This window comes from Neoarius graeffei, chromosome 5, assembly GCF_027579695.1.
Source record: "Neoarius graeffei isolate fNeoGra1 chromosome 5, fNeoGra1.pri, whole genome shotgun sequence".
Classification (NCBI taxonomy): Eukaryota; Metazoa; Chordata; class Actinopteri; order Siluriformes; family Ariidae; genus Neoarius; species Neoarius graeffei.
In genome coordinates, this window is record NC_083573.1 from 83231647 (window position 1) to 83254606 (window position 22960).

A 22960-nucleotide genomic window follows, 5' to 3' on the forward strand; every position below is an offset into this window, starting at 1 on the left:
TTACACGGATGCGCAAAGATATGAAATTATCTTCGAGTGGTGAACATACTCATGAGTGAGTGAAGCGGACAAATGAAAATATTTTCAACACGAAAAGATGAACTTCATATCTTTGCGCCACCGTGTAATGTTCTTTATATTGCATAGACACATCCATAAAAAAAATAAAAAAAAATTAATTTAATTTTGAACCGGTTCGCCATTTTGACAACGCACGTCTAGTCAGCAGAAAAACACTGGGAGTGATGTCATCAGAGTGAAATATTGGGAATCATTATACATACAGGACAATTTTTCAATGGAATAAAAACATGCATTCTATTCCTTTCTAGCGGGTTTGATAGCAAGCAATATTGTTAGCATATCACTTATCCTACGTGTATTACATCACTCTACCCAATGGAGAATGAGCACTGAATATGGTTTACGATATTGCATGATTGTCAAGGCAACATGACATCACACGTCAGAGATGTAAAACTTCTGTGCCAACGAGCGACTGTGACAATTTGTAAACAAACATGGTTGCCAGGTTTGCTTCATTAAATACGGAAGATTATGAGAGTTTTTGAAAGAGAAAGACGCACTGAACACTTGAAAGGAATTTGTATTATAATAATAATAATGGCTTTTTTTGTGGTATATCAGATATATTCCATTCAGCTAGCATGATACTGAACCTGTCTTTGACTCATTCAACTCAACGCCAGTCAATATTATTTAAATAGGTCACGCAGAGCCGCAATGTATTTCATATGAAAAATGCAAGTTTTTCAACACGAGAAGATAAACTTCATATCTTCAAACCAACGTGTGATTTTATTATATAGACACATTCATAAACAAAAGGTACCCAAATTTATCAAAAGTTATTGATTTCCTCACAAGTGACATATAGAGATATACACTACCGTTCAAAAGTTTGGGGTCACTTTGAAATGTCCTTATTTTTGAAAGAAAAGCACTGTTCTTTTCAATGAAGATCACTTTAAACTAATCAGAAATCCACTCTATACATTGCTAATGTGGTAAATGACTATTCTAGCTGCAAATGTGTGGTTTTTGGTGCAATATCTCCATAGGTGTATAGAGGCCCATTTCCAGCAACTCTCACTCCAGTGTTCTAATGGTACAATGTGTTTGCTCATTGCCTCAGAAGGCTAATGGATGATTAGAAAACCCTTGTACAATCATGTTAGCACAGCTGAAAACAGTTGAGCTCTTTAGAGAAGCTATAAAACTGACCTTCCTTTGAGCAGATTGAGTTTCTGGAGCATCACATTTGTGGGGTCGATTAAATGCTCAAAATGGCCAGAAAAATGTCTCGACTATATTTTCTATTCATTTTACAACTTAAGCTGGGCATACACTGTGCGATTTTTGGCCCAATTTTGACACGATTTTCACTCGTGCGACTATTTTGGAGATTGGGCCGAGTTTTGGCTCAATCGTGCGTCTCGGATAGTGTAGTATACATGGGGTAACGACAAGCGATTAACACCTCACGACCTCCTCCTGATCGATCGGATGAAAATCAAACCTGTTTGAAATCCTGGTCGCCCATCGTGAGGCTACCGCACTGTTGAAGCAGTGTCACGAGCCGATTTACCTCAACCTGTCACACTACACATGCACGAACACAGATACGGAAGAGAAAACAGAGACTTCCGGTCTCCTCCTCCTCTTCTTTTTTTTTCACGTTGCAGTTCCGGATATAAGAATTCAACGAGTCGTGTATGAAAGTACAGTGTGAGCAGTCAGATAGCATCTGAGCATCGGATCGTATAGTGTGAGAACAGGAATCGTAAGCTGCGTGCTGTTTACCCCTGCGATTCACTCGTACAGTGTGAGCAGCAGCTGAATACCGCGATTGAAGAAAAAAAAAAAAAAAATCGCACAGTGTATGCCCAGCTTTATGGTGGTAAATAAGTGTGACTTTTCATGGAAAACACAAAATTGTCTGGGTGACCCCAAACTTTTGAACGGCAGTGTATGTCACGGTTTTGGTTCTCCATGTCCCGCCTGTAGCTCGTATAAAAAACACGGAGTGGTGTATTTCCCAGTAAAACACTTATGTCCATATAAGATAATATATGATATGAACGCTATATGGCCATATAATCCCGCTGTAAAAATAAAGCTAGACAAATCACCACAATATGAAAAGTATATAGTTAAAATACCTGCTCAAATAGCCACGTCACTGCCACTACTGCTGGTCAAGTCAAATAAAACATTATGATCATAAATCCAAAAGCGAAAAGTCAGCGATGTTTTCTTGCACAATCATTTTCTAGTCAGTCACTCACCTCATACACTGATGCAGCTTTCTGATAGAGATCCACAGCTTTGGCTAAATCCACCGGTTCTATCAACCTGTCAATCATAGTGTCACCGTTATTGGAATAAAACACACATGATGCCTCATTCTAATGGAGTAAGGGTTATAAAAATATTTAATCACTCACTTCCCAGCTCTGTCGAGAGCCATGGCAGCAGTGTCTGGTGTACCGTTCTCCATGTACATCATACTGGCTTTCTCTATGTACTGAATTGCCTCAGGCAGCCTCTGCATGTCCTGGAGAAGGCAGAAGCATCATGGTAATCTTTGCTAAACAGTTAGACTGGCAGTATGGAAAGTCAGACTGGCAATATTCTTTACGAAACAAGTAGAACCTGATACCTTCAACAAATTAAGTACTTCTTACTGGTTTTGATGTCTCCAATACTATATTAAAGAAAACCAATTGCAGATATTTGACCTTGCTGTGACCTTAACCCTGTAGGAATCAATCCTAAAATCTAATCAGTTCGCCTTCTGGTTACGATGGTGATTCCATATAAAGCCGATAAACATTCAACCGCTCGTTTCTGAGACATCACGCTAACGAGCAACTTGAACAGACAGACAGACAGACATTGAGAAAATATAATGCCACTTAGTGGCATAAAAATATTACCTGAAAGGTTATTTTACACTTTACTGCAATGTTTCCCAACCTTTCTTGAGCCACGGCACATATTTTACATTTGAAAAATCCCACGGCACACCACCAAACAAAAATATCACAAAAATGTGTGTGTGTGTATATATATATATATATATATATATATATATATATATATATATATATATATATATATATATAAATATATATAAATAAAATGATAATCTAGTCTCAATTTACTCACAATTTCCTTAGTGGGAAACCTGGGCCTGTTTAGTTGAACACAAAGCTGATATACTCGTAGGAATTGAAGAAAGACACACACGAAGATCAACAGCTCTGAGTCTCTCTCCTTTTTTAGTTTTTAAAGCAGTCATGCTTGAAAAGCCCAGCTCGCATAGATAGGTTGTGGAAAATCACCTTTTTTGCTTTCTTCTGACCTCTACTCATACTAGGGCCTTCATCTGGGTCAGAATTTTCTCCAGGGCCCAGTTTGGATTGTGTACTTTTTCTTTTCAAATATTTATCTATCGCCATCACCGCTGTCACACCCGAAGCATTACTAATTCTATTGTTTGAATGGCAACAGGTAGATACACAGGTTAATTAGCTACCTGCTGCCATCTATTGGAAGAGTATTTAATTGTTCTGCCGGTCACTATACGTCGCTGGCATAGACGAACGAAGACAAATTATTTGCAGTAAATAAATAATTTTCGGAACAATTACGTGAAATTGGATAATGTCTCACGGTACACCTGATGATCTCTCATGGCACACTAATGTGCTGTGGCACAGTGGTTGGGAATCACTGCTTTACTGTACCACTGGAACTAGGGTTTGATACTTTACAGTTTACCATACCAGGTATTCAGAAATCTAGGGTTAGGGTTATTTTACACTTTACCATACTGCTGGAACTAGGGCTCAATAATTTACAGTTTACCGTACCGCATATTCAGAAATCTAGGGTTAGGGTTATGAGGTTAGGGTTAAACCTAGGCTTATTTTACACTTTACTGTACTGCTGGAATTAGGGCTCAATACTTTACAGTTTACCATACCGCATATTCAGAAATCTAGGGTTAGGGGGTTCGTTAGGGGTTAGGGTTAACCCTAGGGTTATTTTACACTTTACCATACTACTGGAACTAGGTTTAACTCCAATCCCTAACCTCTAACCCCATCCCCAGATTTCTGAACACGCAGTAAAGTCTCATCTCATTATCTCTAGCCGCTTTATCCTGTTCTACAGGGTCGCAGGCAAGCTGGAGCCTATCCCAGCTGACTACGGGCGAAAGGCGGGGTACACCCTGGACAAGTCGCCAGGTCATCACAGGGCTGACACATAGACACAGACAACCATTCATACTCACATTCACACCTACGGTCAATTTAGAGTCACCAGTTAACCTAACCTGCATGTCTTTGGACTGTGGGGGAAACCGGAGCACCCGGAGGAAACCCACACAGACACGGGGAGAACATGCAAACTCCGCACAGAAAGACCCTCGCCGGCCACAGGGCTCGAACCCAGGACCTTCTTGCTGTGAGGCGACAGTGCTAACCACTACACCACCGTAAAGTATCCTACCTAAAAATCTCATTCGAAAATCTGAGTCAGGATTGACAACGTGACTTGCAAGTGTTGTTGTATTGCACCATCAAACAGCCTATCAGATCCCAATAAGCAAAATTCAGACCATGCAGTGTTCGTTTACCAGGAGAGAAGCGGTGGTGTCTGGAGATTTTGGGGCTGTTCCCAATTTACATATTTATAGACTTATTATAGGATATGTTGACGAGGGTAAAATGGAGGTATGTTTCTCTGCCTCTTTCTGCTATTCAGTTATGTTTTAGAGCAGGAAAGAATAATGTAAATACTAAAGTATTATTCTAATGTAATATATGTCTATTCACTAGATTAAAAAAAAAAGTAACAATATAAATGACAGAAATGCCTAAATGTAAAACCTAATCTAAAAACCTACATCAACTTATACTTAAAAATTAATCTATTAAAAAATATATTCCTAAAACGCTCTGTGCTTATTCTAGGCAATATACAATTAATATACGGATATTAATTTTGTTAATGAGCATTCAGACACTGTCTTTACCTTCCTTCTCATTGTACAAGTATACCACAAAGGCAAATAAGCAAACAAGTCAAGAAATAATTGTGTAAATATTCAACCCAAATTCAATTTGGGACTCCCCCAAACGCAGATAATTACTGGAAAGTCATGTGACCTAAATCATGTGCTATCTTATAGTGACAATATGAATATGTTATGTATCCCTGATTCGTAGTCAAAATAATCCAAAACATGTTGAATGTTGATTTTTTTTTTTTTTTTTACTCCAGATGAAATGCGTCACTGCTTTAAAAGCCAGGCAGAACAGAAAACACAAAGGTAGAATAATGTCGGGGGCTGAATTCGAACGCACACCTACAATCTGGGTTTTTTTTCTTCTTAATTTTTAACTTATTTTTCTTTTGCAACTGTTGCACTGCTAGTGAAGCAGGATCGACTCTTCCAGTGTAGGCTGTTTTGGAAGTTCCCTCCCGCTAATGACAGCATCCTCACCTCCTCCTCTGTTCAATTCCCCAAACTATGTCAATGAGTAATTTGTACTTCTGAGATCTTAATCACATGCCCACATCACTGAACCGTTTCTGACTTCAACAAGAACTCACCTTCAGCATCATCCCTGCCTGCTCCAGGGCCCTGTAGAGAAATCGAAGCTCAGGTTCAGTATCGCCAGTGTACACACACACACACACACACACACAGCAAATGTATAATGTTGGAGCAATTGGGCACTTTCACACCAAAGGTTGCCTTAAAAGTCCCAAAAACAGTTGAAAATGAACTTCAATGTAATGCAAAAATCCATCCTGAATTCCATAGAATACATATTGGGTAACATGTACCTCAAGTATCAAGGCTACAAGTCATTTCAAATTCCAAAATTGATTAGTTTTAACATAGCAGGAAGGTAAAATTCACAAATTTGGATTTTTTTACATTATCATTCAGATTTAAGCCTAATTGGTGGATTGGGTCCCCTACATTCCACCTAATTATTGCAGAGATGTTAATGGAACAAAGAGACACCAAAATATCCATCAAGTATGGGACAGAACATCAAATATGGTGAAAAATGCACATTAACTTACCACGTTAAAAAAATTACGTCCTCTCCTGAATAGTGGACTGTGTACAACCTTGACAGCTGCACCTGCCCTATGGTAAGGACAGGCTAGCTCTAAAGACCTGGAAATGTGAACTGGGCATTCTCTCTATAATTCTAAACCAATCAAATCATTCAAAACAACAAAATGATACAATGTATCAATTTTGGTCTTCTACCTGTTTACTGTTTACACTTAAACTGTACCAATGCACCCAATGACCTTAGAATGAACCCATAAAGCACTTTTTTGCAGGGCCAGGTTTGCTGCCCGAGTTGTTTGGTGCATGAAGTGCATTGTGTAACGCAGTACAAAATATGCCTATTATGATATTAAATAGGCGGCACGGTGGTGTAGTGGTTAGCGCTGTCGCCTCACAGCAAGAAGGTCCTGGGTTCGAGCCCCGTGGCCGACGAGGGCCTTTCTGCGCGGAGTTTGCATGTTCTCCCCGTGTCCGCGTGGGTTTCCTCCGGGTGCTCCGGTTTCCCCCACAGTCCAAAGACATGCAGGTTAGGTTAACTGGTGACTCTAAATTGACCGTAGGTGTGAATGGGAGTGTGAATGGTTGTCTGTGTCTATGTGTCAGCCCTGTGATAACCTGGTGACTTGTCCAGGGTGTACCCCGCCTTTCGCCCATAGTCAGCTGGGATAGGCTCCAGCTTGCCTGCGACCCTGTAGAAGGATAAAGTGGCTAGAGATAATGAGAATGAGATGATATTAAATATCCTGTTCTGGAGAGGACATCCCCTTTAACAACATTTTTATGTAAATGTATCTCAACCATGCATTTGAATGCGATAGTTTCTCATTGGTTTTATATTGTTGGGCCCTAATTAATCCAGTAAGAATATTTCTCCATAAAACTGAGGTAAGTTTTACAGATTATCCTAAGTTCTGGAGAGGACAGATTTTTAACGCAGATTCTACATCAGGATTTCGAATAGCTGAAAAACTCACTACCTGCTTAATAACAGTTCAAATTGAAAATGAGGTGAAAACAGTGATGAAAAACAATTTCTTAAATGTTATTCTAGACTGATAATGCACAACACATTATCAGTTACTCATGTTGTTCAGGAAAGGACAATCACTTTATTTGTTTTAACACGGAATGCCATGATTCAGTTAAATCACCAGAGCGGCCAAACGAATTTACCGATTTTCATGAAATTTGGAATGGACATTTCTTGACTCACCCCCTATATAAGGAAGCAGCATGCTCAGCCATGCATGGGACAGAAATTATTTAATACTCAATGCAATATTTTAAAATTTAATTTGGGACTGCAGATTCTGTCAAAAACATGTTAAAAATGGCTAATATTTCCACAATAATGATAGGATGGAAGAACCACTGACTGTGTAGCTTCTTTCCGACCCTCACACAAAAACAGTGAAGGGCAATTCCATGTAAATGTCAACCTCACCATGCAAAAATAAAGCAACATGTAATACATCAAAACCACTCCCAGAGATATCACCTAGGCCTGTATTTTACAGATGTGAATAAGTTGAACCAATTTGTAACCAACCTAATGTGTCACTGTCAATCTTTCTTTCTTATAATGTAAACCCCAAGCTAAAATCAACTTTGATCATGTACAATTCTATATTATTGCCACAAGCCACAGAAATGTATGCTAAAATCCACAAAACAGCAAAACAATAGCCATCCTAAATATTATTTAAGAACTTTGATAGTTTTAGCTGATATTTAGAGAGTTTTTCAAAGGGTTATGGTGGTTAAATTGCTGATTTTCTAAACATATGCCATGTCTATTTCAGACGCGTCACATCCATAACGGAATTTCGTCACATCCATAACGCTGACTTTTCCTTCCGAAACTCTGCATGAAATACAAAATATTTTAAACAAAGATTTTTTTAATATTCACCTTGGACCCCTCTATCAAATGGATATCTCCATTTCAACATTAGGTTTACAATTTCACAGAGTTTGATAAAAATGTACAGTCACCCAAGAAAAGTGATACTTTTTCTGTCACGTCCATAACGCATCTTTTATTGGCGTTTTCTGGCATGCCCTAGATGTACTAGGGTCATTCCGTGCCAACTCACCTAAATTTCAGGAACTCCCCCACATCACCGTCTCAGATTTTACTCAAAAAATTCTCTAATCAAGAATCATATGTTTGTACCACACATGCAAAATATTAGCCCCCAATTATGTTGTAGTTTTGGAACTACAGGCCTTTGAAATATTGATGTCAAAACACCACATGTCGAAATTGGCTCTTTCCCCAACTTCAGAGACCCATAACTTTTTATTGCAGCTATCTAGAAAGTTGTGTGTGCAGATTCTTACTGAATGATACCCACTCTTTTCAAATCTGTTGCCAGAAAGCCTCTGAAGGACATACTTTTTGCATAATAGGAAGCCAAAAATGGCATTTTGGCCAAAATCGCTTAAAATTCATTAAAACTCAAAGGGGCCTAGTAGAAATATGAAACTAGTTAGATTTTTTTCCTCATTACATAGTAATTGTAGGGTTGTTATCTGTTCACAGAAACATATTTTGCGATGAAAATTATATTCCTGAATTTTTAAAAAAATTTTTAACATCTTACGTCCTTTCCGAGGGGGCTAAAATAGGGCATTTTTGCCATCTTATTTGTTAATGTGGCTAGGGGTTTAGGATCTTCTAGTTTTTTGTGAAGATGCTCTCAGTAAGATGTAACTACTCCCTGATTTTTTTTAACAAACGCCCCTTGCTTCATATTTTAATAATTTTTTTTGTACATGGACAGTTTCATCATTTTTCACTTTTTTCCACATTCAGAACTCTGTAACTCTACATTGGAAAATTCCTACTAGCAGCTATTTCAGATTTACATACAGTGACATACAAATTTTCATATTTTAGTAGTAGTCTGCCCAAGAAATTCATATTTTTCTTTCTATTGGGACCTAAAAACAGCTATTTGGCCAAAAATGACAAAAATGTTGACTTGATATTTTTCAAGTTCTGGAGGGAATGGGCTATTTTCCTCATAAATTAAAGATGTGGTGACTTTTTCTATCCTGGAACAAGATCTCATCACAGCTTCTGCCCAATTGCACCCACTCAGCTGGAGATGAGAAGGGTTTCTTCTGATGTGGTACCATCATCGGTAGTGGACATAGGACCTGAAACCACACCAGTTTTACAGTCCCAGTTACAGGCCCCAAGCCAAATGTCCCAATCTGCACCAAATATGTACCAGCCAGGCAAATATATTGCCTGTGTTTATGACAGAAAATGGTACATTGGAAATATTGTCACCAGAAATGAAGAAGAAAATGATGTGTATGTCAATTTCATGAGACAAGGACGAGGCAACACATTCTCATGGCCACCACAAAGCAGGAAAGATGAATGTTGGGTGCCTTTGCTTCATGTCCTTTGTGTGGTAGAGGCCCCAAACATAAAAAGTGGGGGACGCCATTACCAACTAACAGAGGATGACTTCAAACTTGTGAAAGACTTAAGTTTTAACTTATGTACTACTAGATGACAGTTTATGAGTGTCTTAGCACATCACATGAAACTGTACTGCCTGTGAATGAATTACCCATTATCACGGATGCCCATATTTGACTTTAAATTATGTACAAATCTTGTGATGTTTTTCAACATCATGATCATGGATCATTGAATGTGTTAATATGTAAATAAAACCTCATTGCTAAATGTTTTGTGCTTACACAACCTTGAAGTATATAAAAAATACTACTCCAGAATTTTGTTGTTATTTTTCTATATTTTCCAAGGATATTCAACAAAAATTGCAATTATACCTAAAATTTTCTAATTGCAAAAAATAATATACAATACAGAAAAAGTTGTTCAGGAAATGTGTATGCCTAGATTAGGTTCTTATAAGCCTTAATTTGTGTGCAAAACACCCCTTTATTATTCCCTTGTTTATTAAAAGCTGCCCAGCGTTTTTGTCATTTTTGGTCAAATAGCTGTTTTTAGGTCCCAATAGAAAGAAAAATATGAATTTCTTGGGCATACAACTACTAAAATATGAAAATTTGTGTGTCAGTGTATGTAAATCTGAAATAGCTGCTAGTAGGAATCTTCCAATTTAGAGTTACAGAGTTCTGAATGTGGAAAAAAGTGAAAAATGATGAAACTGTCCATGTACAAAAAAAATTATTAAAATATGAAGCAAGGGGCGTTTGTTAAAAAAAATCAGGGAGTAGTTACATCTTATATGAGAGCATCTTCACAAAAAATTTGAAGATCCTAAACCCCTAGCCACATGACCAAATAAGATGGCGAAAATGCCCTATTTTAGCCCCCTCGGAAAGGACGTAAGATGTTAAAATTTTTTTTGTAAATTCAGGAATTGAAATTTCATGGCAAAATATGTTTCTGTGAACAGATAACAACCCTACAAATACTATGTAGTGAGGAAAAAAATCTAACTAGCTTCATATTTCTACTATGCCCCCTAGAGTTTTAATGAATTGTATGTGATTTTGGCCAAAACGTCATTTTTGGCTTCCCATTATGCAAAACGTATGTCATTCAGAGGCTTTCTGACAACAGATTTGAAAAGAGTGGGTATCATTCAGTAAGAATCTGCAAACACAACTGTCTAGATAGCTGCAATAAAAAGTTATGGGTCTCTGAAGTTGGGGAAAGAGCCATTTCGTCATGTGGTATTTTGACATCAAAATTTCAAAGGCCTGTAGTTCCAAAACTACAATGAATTGGGAGCTAATATTTTGCATGTGTGGTACAAACATATGATTCTTGATTATAGAATTTTTTGAGCAAAATCTGAGACGGGGGCGGCACGGTGGTGTAGTGGTTAGCGCTGTCGCCTCACAGCAAGAAGGTCCTGGGTTCGAGCCCCGGGGCCGGCGAGGGCCTTTCTGTGCGGAGTTTGCATGTTCTCCCCGTGTCCGCGTGGGTTTCCTCCGGGTGCTCCGGTTTCCCCCACAGTCCAAAGACATGCAGGTTAGGTTAACTGGTGACTCTAAATTGAGCGTAGGTGTGAATGTGAGTGTGAATGGTTGTCTGTGTCTATGTGTCAGCCCTGCGATGACCTGGCGACTTGTCCAGGGTGTACCCCGCCTTTCGCCCATAGTCAGCTGGGATAGGCTCCAGCTTGCCTGCGACCCTGTAGAAGGATAAAGCGGCTAGAGATAATGAGATGAGATGAGATCTGAGACGGTGATGTGGGGACCCTTAGGTGAGTTGGCACAGAATGACCCACTATGGGAATTGTTCTTGTTCTATCACTTCTCCAGTATGGTACAGCCTTAAAATATGCAACACCTGTTTAAATACTGGGAGACAATAAAACATGCACTGGGTCATTTGTTGCCATTTTGAGTTCAAGTGTCACGTCCATAATGCTGGAATTGCTCTGAACAAAAGTGATACATTATGTCACATTTAGTTTACTTTTATGACCCTAGAAGCTAAACTTGAAAAAGGCAACCTTTGGTGTGAAAGTGCCCAATTACGTGCTTCAAATCCTTACTTTGCAGCATGGAAAAGCCTGTAGTATGACTTAAGGAGAAAAACCCAGTGTATTTTTAGTCAACACTGTGGAGATGAGGAGTCACTCAGCAGACAGAACACACAGTAACATGAACTCTATCATAAAGAATAAATGAGACACCATATCCAGACATGTTCAGCTAACGAAGCCAGTTCGAGGTGAAAGGATACGTTCTGTTGTTGGTGTGAGCTTCTGCCTCTTGTAAATAAGCATCTTTTGCTTCTTCAAGCTGTTTGGCATTTTTGAAAGCGACAGCTGAAAGTAAACAGAGAAACGTGACGGAGGAGAGAAAAACTCAAAACACACTGACCTTAGTGTGTGTGTCACGACAAAAACCTCACATCTTCGTAAAAAAGAAAATCTAGGGCTGCACATTTAATCCTATTTAGCTCATGATCAAAATTTTTGGCTTCCTTAAACATGCCCAAGTGCAATAATGCTTAACTGAAATCTATTTAAATATCTGTTTTAGTATAAATACGATAGTGATTATAGGAAATCGTATGTGCTGATTGGTCAAGAAATTTGGACCATTTCTCGATAATCGCCTCGAGCGACTCGGCAAAACGGCGGCCAATCGCTTTGTCACCGTAAATGAAGAAGAATTACAAATTATAAAAGAAAATGCTGTTCCTGACCTGAAAGCACGAAAGATGCTACGAAGTTTGGTCTAAAACTATTCAAACGTAAGGTGGAATTGTGATTTATTTTATTGATTACAAAAAGTATTTTATGTGAGTAGGCATAGATAAGTGACAAATGATTTTTTTTTTTAATATGATTTTTTAAAATAGTTTTTAAATAAAACCACCTGTGTATTGATACTAAAGCAATTATCCACCTCAGGCTCAGTGAATAATAATCTTGACTTCATCTCCGTTATTATTCACCGATATTCACTTCGTTTTTGGCGAATAATACAGTGGTGCTTGAAAGTTTGTGAACCCTTTAGAATTTTCTATATTTCTGCATAAATATGACCTAAAGCATCATCAGATTTTCACACAAGTCTTAAAAGTAGATAAAGAGAACCCAGTTAAACAAATGAGACAAAAATATTACACTTGGTCATTTATTTATTGAGGAAAACGATCCAATATTACATATCTGTGAGTGGCAAAAGTATGCGAACCTCTAGGATCAGCAGTTAATTTGAAGGTGAAATTAGAGTCAGGTGTTTTCAATCAGTGGGATGACAATCAGGTGTGAGTGGGCACCGTTTTATTTAAAGAACAGGGATCTATCAAAGTCTGATCTTCACAACACATGTTTGTGGAAGTGTATCATGGCACAAACAGGAGATTTCTGAAGACCTCAGAAAAAAAAAAAAGTGTTGCTGATGCTCATCAGGCTGGAAAAGGTTACAAAACCACCTCTAAAGAGTTTGGACTCCACCAATCCACAGTCAGACAGACTGTGTACAAATGGAGGAAATTCAAGACCATTGTTACCCTCTCCAGGAGTGGTCGACCAACAAAGATCACTCCAAGAGCAAGGCGTGTGATAGTCGGCGAGGTCACAAAGGACCCCAGGGTAACTTCTAAGCAACTGAAGGCCTCTCTCACATTGGCTAATGTTAATGATCATGAGTCCACCATCAGGAGAACACTGAACAACAATGGTGTGCATGGCAGGGTTGCAGGGAGAAAGCCACTGCTCTCCAAAAAGAACATTGCTGCTCGTCTGCAGTTTGCTAAAGATCACGTGGACAAGCCAGAAGGCTATTGGAAAAATGTTTTGTGAACGGATGAGACCAAAATAGAACTTTTTGGTTTAAATGAGAAGCATTATGTTTGGAGAAAGGAAAACACTGCATTTCAGCATAAGAACCTTATCCCATCTGTGAAACATGGTGGTGGTAGTATCATGGTTTGGGCCTGTTTTGCTGCATCTGGGCCAGGACAGTTTGCCATCATTGATGGAACAATTAATTCTGAATTATACCAGCAAATTCTAAAGGAAAATGTCAGGACATCTGTCCATGAACTGAATCTCAAGAGAAGGTGGGTCATGCAGCAAGACAACGACCCTAAGCACACAAGTCGTTCTACCAAAGAATGGTTAAAGAAGAATAAAGTTAATGTTTTGGAATGGCCAAGTCAAAGTCCTGACCTTAATCCAATCAAAATGTTGTGGAAGGACCTGAAGTGAGCAGTTCGTGTGAGGAAACCCACCAACATCCCAGAGTTGAAGCTGTTCTGTACAGAGGAATGGGCTCAAATTCCTCCAAGCCGGTGTGCAGGACTGATCAACAGTTACCGGAAATGTTTAGTTGCAGTTATTGCTGCACAAGGGGGTCACACCAGATACTGAAAGCAAAGGTTCACATACTTTTGCCACTCACAGATATGTAATATTGGATCATTTTCCTCAATAAATAAATGACCAAGTATAATATTTTGTTTCATTTGTTTAACTGGGTTCTCTTTATCTACTTTTAGGACTTGTGTGAAAATCTGATGTTGTTTTAGGTCATATTTATGCAGAAAATTCTAAAGGGTTCACAAAATTTCAAGCACCACTGTAACTACTTATTAACTCAGCGCAGGTCTTTATGGGAAAATATCAGACTGAGATCTTGACAGTACGGACCAAGCTGTACGCTCGATCCGTACAAAAAGACCAAGGTCTGATATTTTCCCATAAAGACCGAGCAAGCAAGGTTAATAAGTAGATTATTATATGGCTTTTTTATTTCTAACATTAAAATAGACAATCAGTATAATGATGTGTGATGTTGCTTTCAGTCACGTCATATTTGTAACGTGCTTGAGTCACGCATGCAGAATCAACGGCTAGTCGTTTCAAAACTGAATTGCGGTTAGCGATGCTCTTCATCGCTCATTTCTTGAATAACTTGGTGGCTCTTGTTTGTCTTTTAGCCGTTTTTGATTCCATTTTGATTTTCAGTTCATCTTTTTTGCCGTTTTGTTTGTTTGGGGTATTTTTTTTTTTTTTGCAACATTGAAAGCTGGCGCCTTGGAAAGAAAGTCTGTAATCGCCTACGGGTATTACGGGAAAATACTGTCCGCCAAGGAACCAATCAGAGCACACGATTTTACCAGGAGTAGCTCGTGCCATATAATAATTGTTAATTCTTATCCATGATGAAAATGAAATCACATATTGATGTTTGTTTATTTATTTATTTATTTATATATATATATATATATATATATATATAGGTGAATGTAGTATTTAAAATATTGATTCATTCCATTAATGTGAGCAAAGTAGAGTTTTATTTTGATTCAAAGATTTATCCTTTTGAAGAAACAGAGAAGAAAGGCTGCTTTCCTTTCTATATTTAAATTAATAACATTACAATGAGATGAAATTAGCTTGTATGAAATGCAGTACATCATCAGGATTAATCAGAATCAGAATTACTTTATTAATCCCTGGAGGGAAATTCAAAAAGTATACAGTAGCTGTAGCCCTGATTCTGTAGCGTAACAAGTGAAAATATCGCCATCCTTTAGTCTTTAATATCATCCGATCGTCAGTTTAAAAACTAACATATACTAAATAAATTACTGAATAGTTAAATGAATTATTCACTGAAGCAAGTCTTTATTACTTAATTCATAAGCAAGTTATTTATTGAAAGAGATACAGGTTTAATGATCGTGGGAAATCTCTCTTGCTCTCATTTCTTCCTATCCACCTTCTATACAGTGTTGCAGAAAAAATGTTTTATTTGCTCACTGCGTAGCAGAAATACACTATATGGCCAAAAGTATGTGGACACCCAACTCTCACACCCATATGTGGCTCTTCCCCAAACTGTCAGAAGCTCAAAATGATCTAGAATGTCTCTGTATGCTGTAGCATGATGATCTCCCTTCACCGGAACTAATGCCGCTTTTCCACTACAAACGCGGCTGAGCCGTGCGGTGCTGAGTTGGGCTGAGTCGAGCTGAGCGGGGCTATTGAAGTTGCATTTCGACTACCACCGCGCTGAACCGTGCTGGCTGGAAGTGGGTGGACACATTGGGTGGAGTTAGCGAAAGTGGGTGGACGTCAGGTGATGTCGTTAAGCAGCGCAAACAGTGACATCAGTGAGCTTTTAAGCGGTAGTCTCACGACCCGGATAGTAAACAATAAACATGGAGGACATGGAGTCGTTAGTGTTGCTGGTCTTGGTGCTGTGGCTTGTTGTCACCGACAACGCCAACAGATACTGGCAAGAGCGTATAGATGAGGCGAGGCGCATAAGGCTTCAGAAATTCTCGTAATTCGTAATTATTCTCCTTCCGGGTTTACGGTGTTTACAGATCCCAGCGTGCTCGCAGGGTGTGTGTGGGCATGTGAGGACACTCCTCCTCACCAATCAGTGCACAGGGGAGTGTCTGCTCACGCCCCCAGCCTCACTCGGCTCGCTTTGGCTCGCTTCAGCCCCACTCCAAAACCGTGCGAGTTTTAGGGGCTAAGCAGGGCTGAAGCGAGCCGAGTCGTGCTGTTTTTTGGTAGTCGAAACGCGAGCCGTGTCGGGCTGAAGTGAGCTGAAGCGAGCTGAAAAAGGGTAGTGGAAAAGGGCCATAAGAGACCTGAACCTGTTCCAGCACGACAATGCTCCTGTGCACAAAGCAAGCTCCATAAATACATGGTTGGAATGAAACAACATGAGCGTCCTGAACAAAGCTCGGAACTCAACCCAACTGAACACCTTGGGGATGAACTGGAACACTGACCGCACCCCAGACCTCCTCACCTGACATCAGTGTCTGATCTCACTAATGCTCTCACAAATCCCACAGACACGCTACAGCAAAATCTACAGCAACCAGAGAGTAAAATTACACATACATACTTCTGTATTTATTATTTACAGCCTGTGCTCTACATGCTCACCCTTACATTTTCTCAGCCACTGTATCATGGTTTTGCACATTTGTCATATTCAGATCGATGTATCAGACACCCTGCAGTGGAAAGCCTGCTCAGAAGAGTGGAGGGTAGTACAGCAGGAAAGGGGCACCAAATCCAACAGGGACCAAATCCATATTAATGGCCATGGTTTTAGAAAGGGATGTTCATATGGGTGTGATGTAGGGCTGCACAATTAATCGAATTTAATCGAAAATCGCGATTTTGGCTGCCACGATTAAATTAAATGAAAATCGTGATTTATTTCCATTTAAAATGCGAGCTCTGCTGCATATCTGATCAAGCACTTTTTGACCAGTACTCCGCCAACCATTAGGTAGCGAACCGACGCATGTAAGGTTTCATTACTCCGCCTAAATAAGCAAGCAAGCCAAGTCACAGTAATGAAACCTTACATGCGTCGGTTCGCCCCCTAATGGCGTGAGAGTAGGTAACAGATTGAGGTGAGAGAGAAAAGCTAACTATGTCGGAACAACAGACTATTTAGCACTGGAGGCAATGCTGTGACCTGCCTTCGCTCATGTTTAAAGCCAGAGCATGTTGATAGGCTGCTCTTTCTAGCTAAAAACTTGTAGGCCTCAGTATAATGCTATGTAATTGTTGCAATTGAGTTTTCAGTTCCTTCATCCTTTGGTAATTTCTTGGATAAATTTCATTTATTTGTCATTTGGAAATCAGAACTTCTCTTTTAAATTTCATTCTGCACTGAAAGCTGTTCATATTGTTTGTTTGAATATAGTGAAATAAAATTTAAGTGATTTCCCTAACATCAAGAATAATCGTGATTAATAATCGTGATTACAATTTTGATCAAGATAATCGTGATTATCATTTTTTCCATAATCGTGCAGCCCTAGTGTGATGGTCAGGTGTCCACATCCTTTTAGAAATATGGTGCATGTATCATATACGTTTTAGACATCCAAGACTACTTCAAAATAACATCAAAGGAAAATACTGAGATATTGTTGACATTATTCAGTCAGTGCAGCACAGTGACTAACTGCCCATGCAGCAGCCTGGACAGAGCTGGATTAACGTCTCACTGTATCACGATACCCTACTGTTCTCCCTCCATCCCTCCCTCTGTACACTGTAGTGTGTTTCTCTCTCTCTCTCTCTCTCTCTCTGTGTATACTGTACTGTGTTCTCTCTCTCTCTCTCACTCAGTTCCCTCTCTCTCTCTACTGTTTTCCCTCCCTCCCTCGTACTGTTCTCTCACTACTGTACTGTTCTCTCTCACTACTGTACCGTTCTCTCTCTCTCTATGCTGTACTGTTCTCTCTCTATATACTATGCTGCACTCTCTCAATACTGTACTGTTCTCTCTCATTATATATCTCTGTTCTCTCTATACTGTACTGTTCTCTCTTTCTCTCATTTTATACATATATCTGTTCTCTCTCTCTATGCTGTACTGTTCTCTCTCTCTCATTTTATACATATATCTGTTCTCTCTCTATACTGTACTGTTCTCTCTCTCTCTCTCTATTATATATATACACAACCCCGATTCCAAAAAAGTTGGGACAAAGTACAAATTGTAAATAAAAACGGAATGCAATGATGTGGAAGTTTCAAAATTCCATATTTTATTCAGAATAGACCATAGATAACATATCAAAATGTTTAAACTGAGAAAATGTATCATTTAAAGAGAAAAATTAGGTGATTTTAAATTTCATGACAACAACACGTCTCAAAAAAGTTGGGACAAGGCCATGTTTACCACTGTGAGACATCCCCTTTTCTCTTTACAACAGTCTGTAAACGTCTGGGGACTGAGGAGACAAGTTGCTCAAGTTTAGGGATAGGAATGTTAACCCATTCTTGTCTAATGGAGGATTCTAGTTGCTCAACTGTCTTAGGTCTTTTTTGTCGAATCTTCCGTTTTATGATGCGCCAAATGTTTTCTATGGGTGAAAGATCTGGACTGCAGGCTGGCCAGTTCAGTACCCGGACCCTTCTTCTACACAGCCATGATGCTGTAATTGATGCAGTATGTGGTTTGGCATTGTCATGTTGGAAAATGCAAGGTCTTCCCTGAAAGAGACGTCATCTGGATGGGAGCATATGTTGCTCTAGAACCTGGATATACCTTTCAGCATTGATGGTGTCTTTCCAGATGTGTAAGCTGCCCATGCCACATGCACTAATGCAACCCCATACTATCAGAGATGCAGGCTTCTGAACTGAGCGCTGATAACAACTTGGGTCATCCTTCTCCTCTTTAGTCCGAATGACACGGCGTCCCTGATTTCCATAAAGAACTTCAAATTTTGATTCGTCTGACCACAGAACAGTTTTCCACTTTGCCACAGTCCATTTTAAATGAGCCTCGGCCCAGAGAAGACGTCTGCGCTTCTGGATCATGTTTAGATACGGCTTCTTCTTTGAACTATAGAGTTTTAGCTGGCAACGGCGGATGGCACGGTGAATTGTGTTCACAGATAATGTTCTCTGGAAATATTCCTGAGCCTATTTTGTGATTTCCAATACAGAAGCATGCCTGTATGTGATGCAGTGCCATCTAAGGGCCCGAAGATCACGGGCACCCAGTATGGTTTTCCGGCCTTGACCCTTATGCACAGAGATTCTTCCAGATTCTCTGAATCTTCTGATGATATTATGCACTGTAGATGATGATATGTTCAAACTCTTTGCAATTTTACACTGTCGAACTCCTTTCTGATATTGCTCCACTATTTGTCGGTGCAGAATTAGGGGGATTGGTGATCCTCTTCCCATCTTTACTTCTGAGAGCCACTGCCACTCCAAGATGCTCTTTTTATACCCAGTTATGTTAATAACCTATTGCCAATTGACCTAATGAGTTGCAATTTGGTCCTCCAGCTGTTCCTTTTTTGTACCTTTAACTTTTCCAGCCTCTTATTGCCCCTGTCCCAACTTTTTTGAGATGTGTTGCTGTCATGAAATTTCAAATGAGCCAATATTTGGCATGAAATTTCAAACTGTCTCACTTTCGACATTTGATATGTTGTCTATGCTCTATTGTGAATACAATATCAGTTTTTGAGAATTGTAAATTATTGCATTCTGTTTTTATTTACAATTTGTACTTCGTCCTAACTTTTTTGGAATCGGGGTTGTGTGTGTATATTTTTTATATATATATATATATATATATATATATATATATATATATATATATACACACACACACACTACTGTTCTCCCTCTCTATACTATACTGTTCTCTCTCACTACTGTACTGTTCTGTCTCTTTATATGCACTATACTGTTCTCTCTTTATATAAACTGTATTGTTCTCTTTCTATACTATACTGTTCTCTCACTACTGAACTGTTCTCTCTCTCTCTCTCTCTCTCTCTCTATCTCTCTCTCTCTCTCTCTCTATATATATATATATATATATATATATATATATATATATATATATATATATATATACATATATACATATATATATATATATATATACTATACTGTTCTCTCTCTCTACGGTACTGTTTCTCTCACTACTGTACTGTTCGCTCTCTCTGTATACTATACTGTTCTCTCAATACTGTACTGTTCTCTCTATAACCCCAGTTCCAAAAAAGTTGGGATGCTGTGTAAATTGTAAATAAAAATGTGATAATTTGCAAATCATGGAAACCCTATATTTAATTGAAAATACTACAAAGACAACATATCAAATATTGAAACTGAGAAATTTTATTGTTTTTTGAAAAATATATGCTCATTTTAAATTTGATGTCAGCAACACATTTCAAAAAAATTTGGGACGGGGCATGTTTACCACTGTGTTGCATTGCCTCTACTTTTACCAACACAATGTAAACGTTTGGGAACTGAGGGGACCAATTGCTCTAGGTTTGAAAGAGAAACGTTGTCCCATTCTTGCCTGACATACAATTTTAGTTGCTCAACAGTTCAGGGTCTCCTTTATCATATTTGGTGCTTCATAATGCGCCAAATGTTTTAAACGGGAGACAGGTCTGGACTGCAGGCCAGTTTAGCACCTGGACTCTTTTACTATGGAGCCATGCAGTTTTAATATGTGCAGAAAGTGGTTTGGCATTGTCCTGCTGAAAGAAAGAAGGCCTTCCCTGAAAACGATTTTGTCTGGATGGCAGCACATTACTCTCAAATGTGTATATGTCATTCAGCATTAATGATGCCTTCCCAGATGTACAAGCTACCCATGTCATGTGCACTAATGCACCCTCATACCATCACAGATGCTGGCTTTTGAGCTGTGCACTGATAACAAGCCGGACAGTCCCTCTCCTCTTTAGCCTGGAGGATGTGGGGTCCATAATTTCTAAAAAGAATTTCTACTTTTGATTCATCAGACTTCAGGACAGTTTTCCACTTTGCCTCAGTCCATCGTAAAAGAGCTCGGGCCCAGAGAAGGTGGCGGTGTTTCTGGATATTGTTTATATCTGGTTTTAACTTGCATTTGTGGATGCAGTAATGAACTGTTTTCACAGACGATGGTTTTCTGAAGTGTTCCTGCGCCCATACAGTGATTTCCACTACAGACACGTGTCTGCTTTTAATGCAGTGTCACCTGAGGGACTGAAGATCACAGGCATCCAATGTCAGTTTTCAGCCTTGTCTCTTGCATACAGAGATTTCTCCAGATTCTCTAAATATTTTAATGATATTATGGACCACAGATGATGTGATCCCCAAATTCTTTGCAATTTTATGTTGAGGAATGTTATTCTTAAATTGTTTACACTGTTTGCCCATGCAGTCTTTTACAGAGTGGTGAACCCCTCCCCATCTTTACCTCTGAGAGACTCCGCCTCTCTGGGATGCTCTTTTTATACCCAATCATCTTGCTGACCTGTTGCCAATTAACCTAATTAGTTTTTTTTTTGTAGCATTACACAATTTTTTCAGCCTTTTGTTGCCCCTGTCCCAACTTTTCTGAAACGTGTTGCTGACATCAAATTCAAAATGAGCATATATTTTTCAAAAAACAAAATTTCTCAGTTTCAGCATTTGATATGTTGTCTTTGTACTATTTCCAATGAAATATAGGGCTTCTATGATTTACAAATCTTTACATTGTTTTTATTTACAGTTTACACAGCATCCCAACTTTTTTGGAATTGGGGTTGTATATGCTATACTGTTCTCTCAATACTGTACTGTTCTCTCACACTCTATATACTATACTGTCCTTTCTCACTATTCTCTCTCTCTCTGTGTACTGTACTATTCACCCTCTCTCTACTGTATTGCTCTCTCTCTCACTATTGTATTGCACTCTCTACTGTACTGCTCTCCCTCACTACTGTATTACTCTCTCTCACTACTGTATTGCTCTCTCACTATTGTATTGTGCTCTCTCTCTACTGTACTGCTCTCCCTCACTACTGTATTGCTCTCTCTCTCAGTATACTTTACTGTGGTGTGTGTGTTTATTAAAGACAGATGAAGGGCTTTACCTGCTTTGCCATACTCTGACGCAGCGCTGTCATAATCCGGCTTCCACTTCATAAAACTGGTCTTTAAACTGAAACGTACAGTAAATGTCCATGTTAACTTCACACTCAGACACCGGGCAGACACAGGGCAGACACAGGGCAGGCCCTCGCAGACACAGGGCAGGCCCTCGCAGACACAGGGCAGACACAGGGCAGGCCCTCGCAGACACAGGGCAGGCCCTCGCAGACACAGGGCAGACACAGGGCAGGCCCTCACAGACACAGGGCAGGCCCTCGCAGACACAGGGCAGACACAGGGCAGGCCCTCGCAGACACAGGGCAGACACAGGGCAGGCCCTCGCAGACACAGGGCAGGCCCTCGCAGACACAGGGCAGACACAGGGCAGACACAGGGCAGGCCCTCGCAGACACAGGGCAGGCCCTCGCAGACACAGGGCAGACACAGGGCAGACACAGGGCAGGCCCTCGCAGACACAGGGCAGACACAGGGCAGGCCCTCGCAGACACAGGGCAGACACAGGGCAGGCCCTCGCAGACACAGGGCAGACACAGGGCAGGCCCTCGCAGACACAGGGCAGACACAGGGCAGGCCCTCGCAGACACAGGGCAGGCCCTCGCAGACACAGGGCAGGCCCTCGCAGACACAGGGCAGACACAGGGCAGGCCCTCGCAGACACAGGGCAGACACAGGGCAGGCCCTCGCAGACACAGGGCAGGCCCTCGCAGACACAGGGCAGACACAGGGCAGGCCCTCGCAGACACAGGGCAGACACAGGGCAGGCCCTCGCAGACACAGGGCAGGCCCTCGCAGACACAGGGCAGACACAGGGCAGGCCCTCGCAGACACAGGGCAGACACAGGGCAGACACAGGGCAGGCCCTCGCAGACACAGGGCAGGCCCTCGCAGACACAGGGCAGACACAGGGCAGACACAGGGCAGGCCCTCGCAGACA

At 40.1% G+C, this 22960-nt stretch overlaps 1 protein-coding gene across 1 annotated transcript in view; it reads right to left on the bottom strand.

The window, feature by feature from the left end:
• Positions 1 to 22960, bottom strand: part of napga (N-ethylmaleimide-sensitive factor attachment protein, gamma a) — a 47828-nt gene that overhangs the window by 23702 nt on the left and 1166 nt on the right. The window contains exons 2-7 of the mRNA XM_060922470.1: positions 22008 to 22075; positions 11841 to 11925; positions 11650 to 11667; positions 5650 to 5680; positions 2469 to 2578; positions 2310 to 2376 (exon numbers count right to left, since the gene is read on the bottom strand). Coding sequence (XP_060778453.1) covers positions 2310 to 2376; positions 2469 to 2578; positions 5650 to 5680; positions 11650 to 11667; positions 11841 to 11925; positions 22008 to 22075 — 379 coding nt within the window. The remainder of the gene's footprint in view (positions 1 to 2309; positions 2377 to 2468; positions 2579 to 5649; positions 5681 to 11649; positions 11668 to 11840; positions 11926 to 22007; positions 22076 to 22960) is intronic.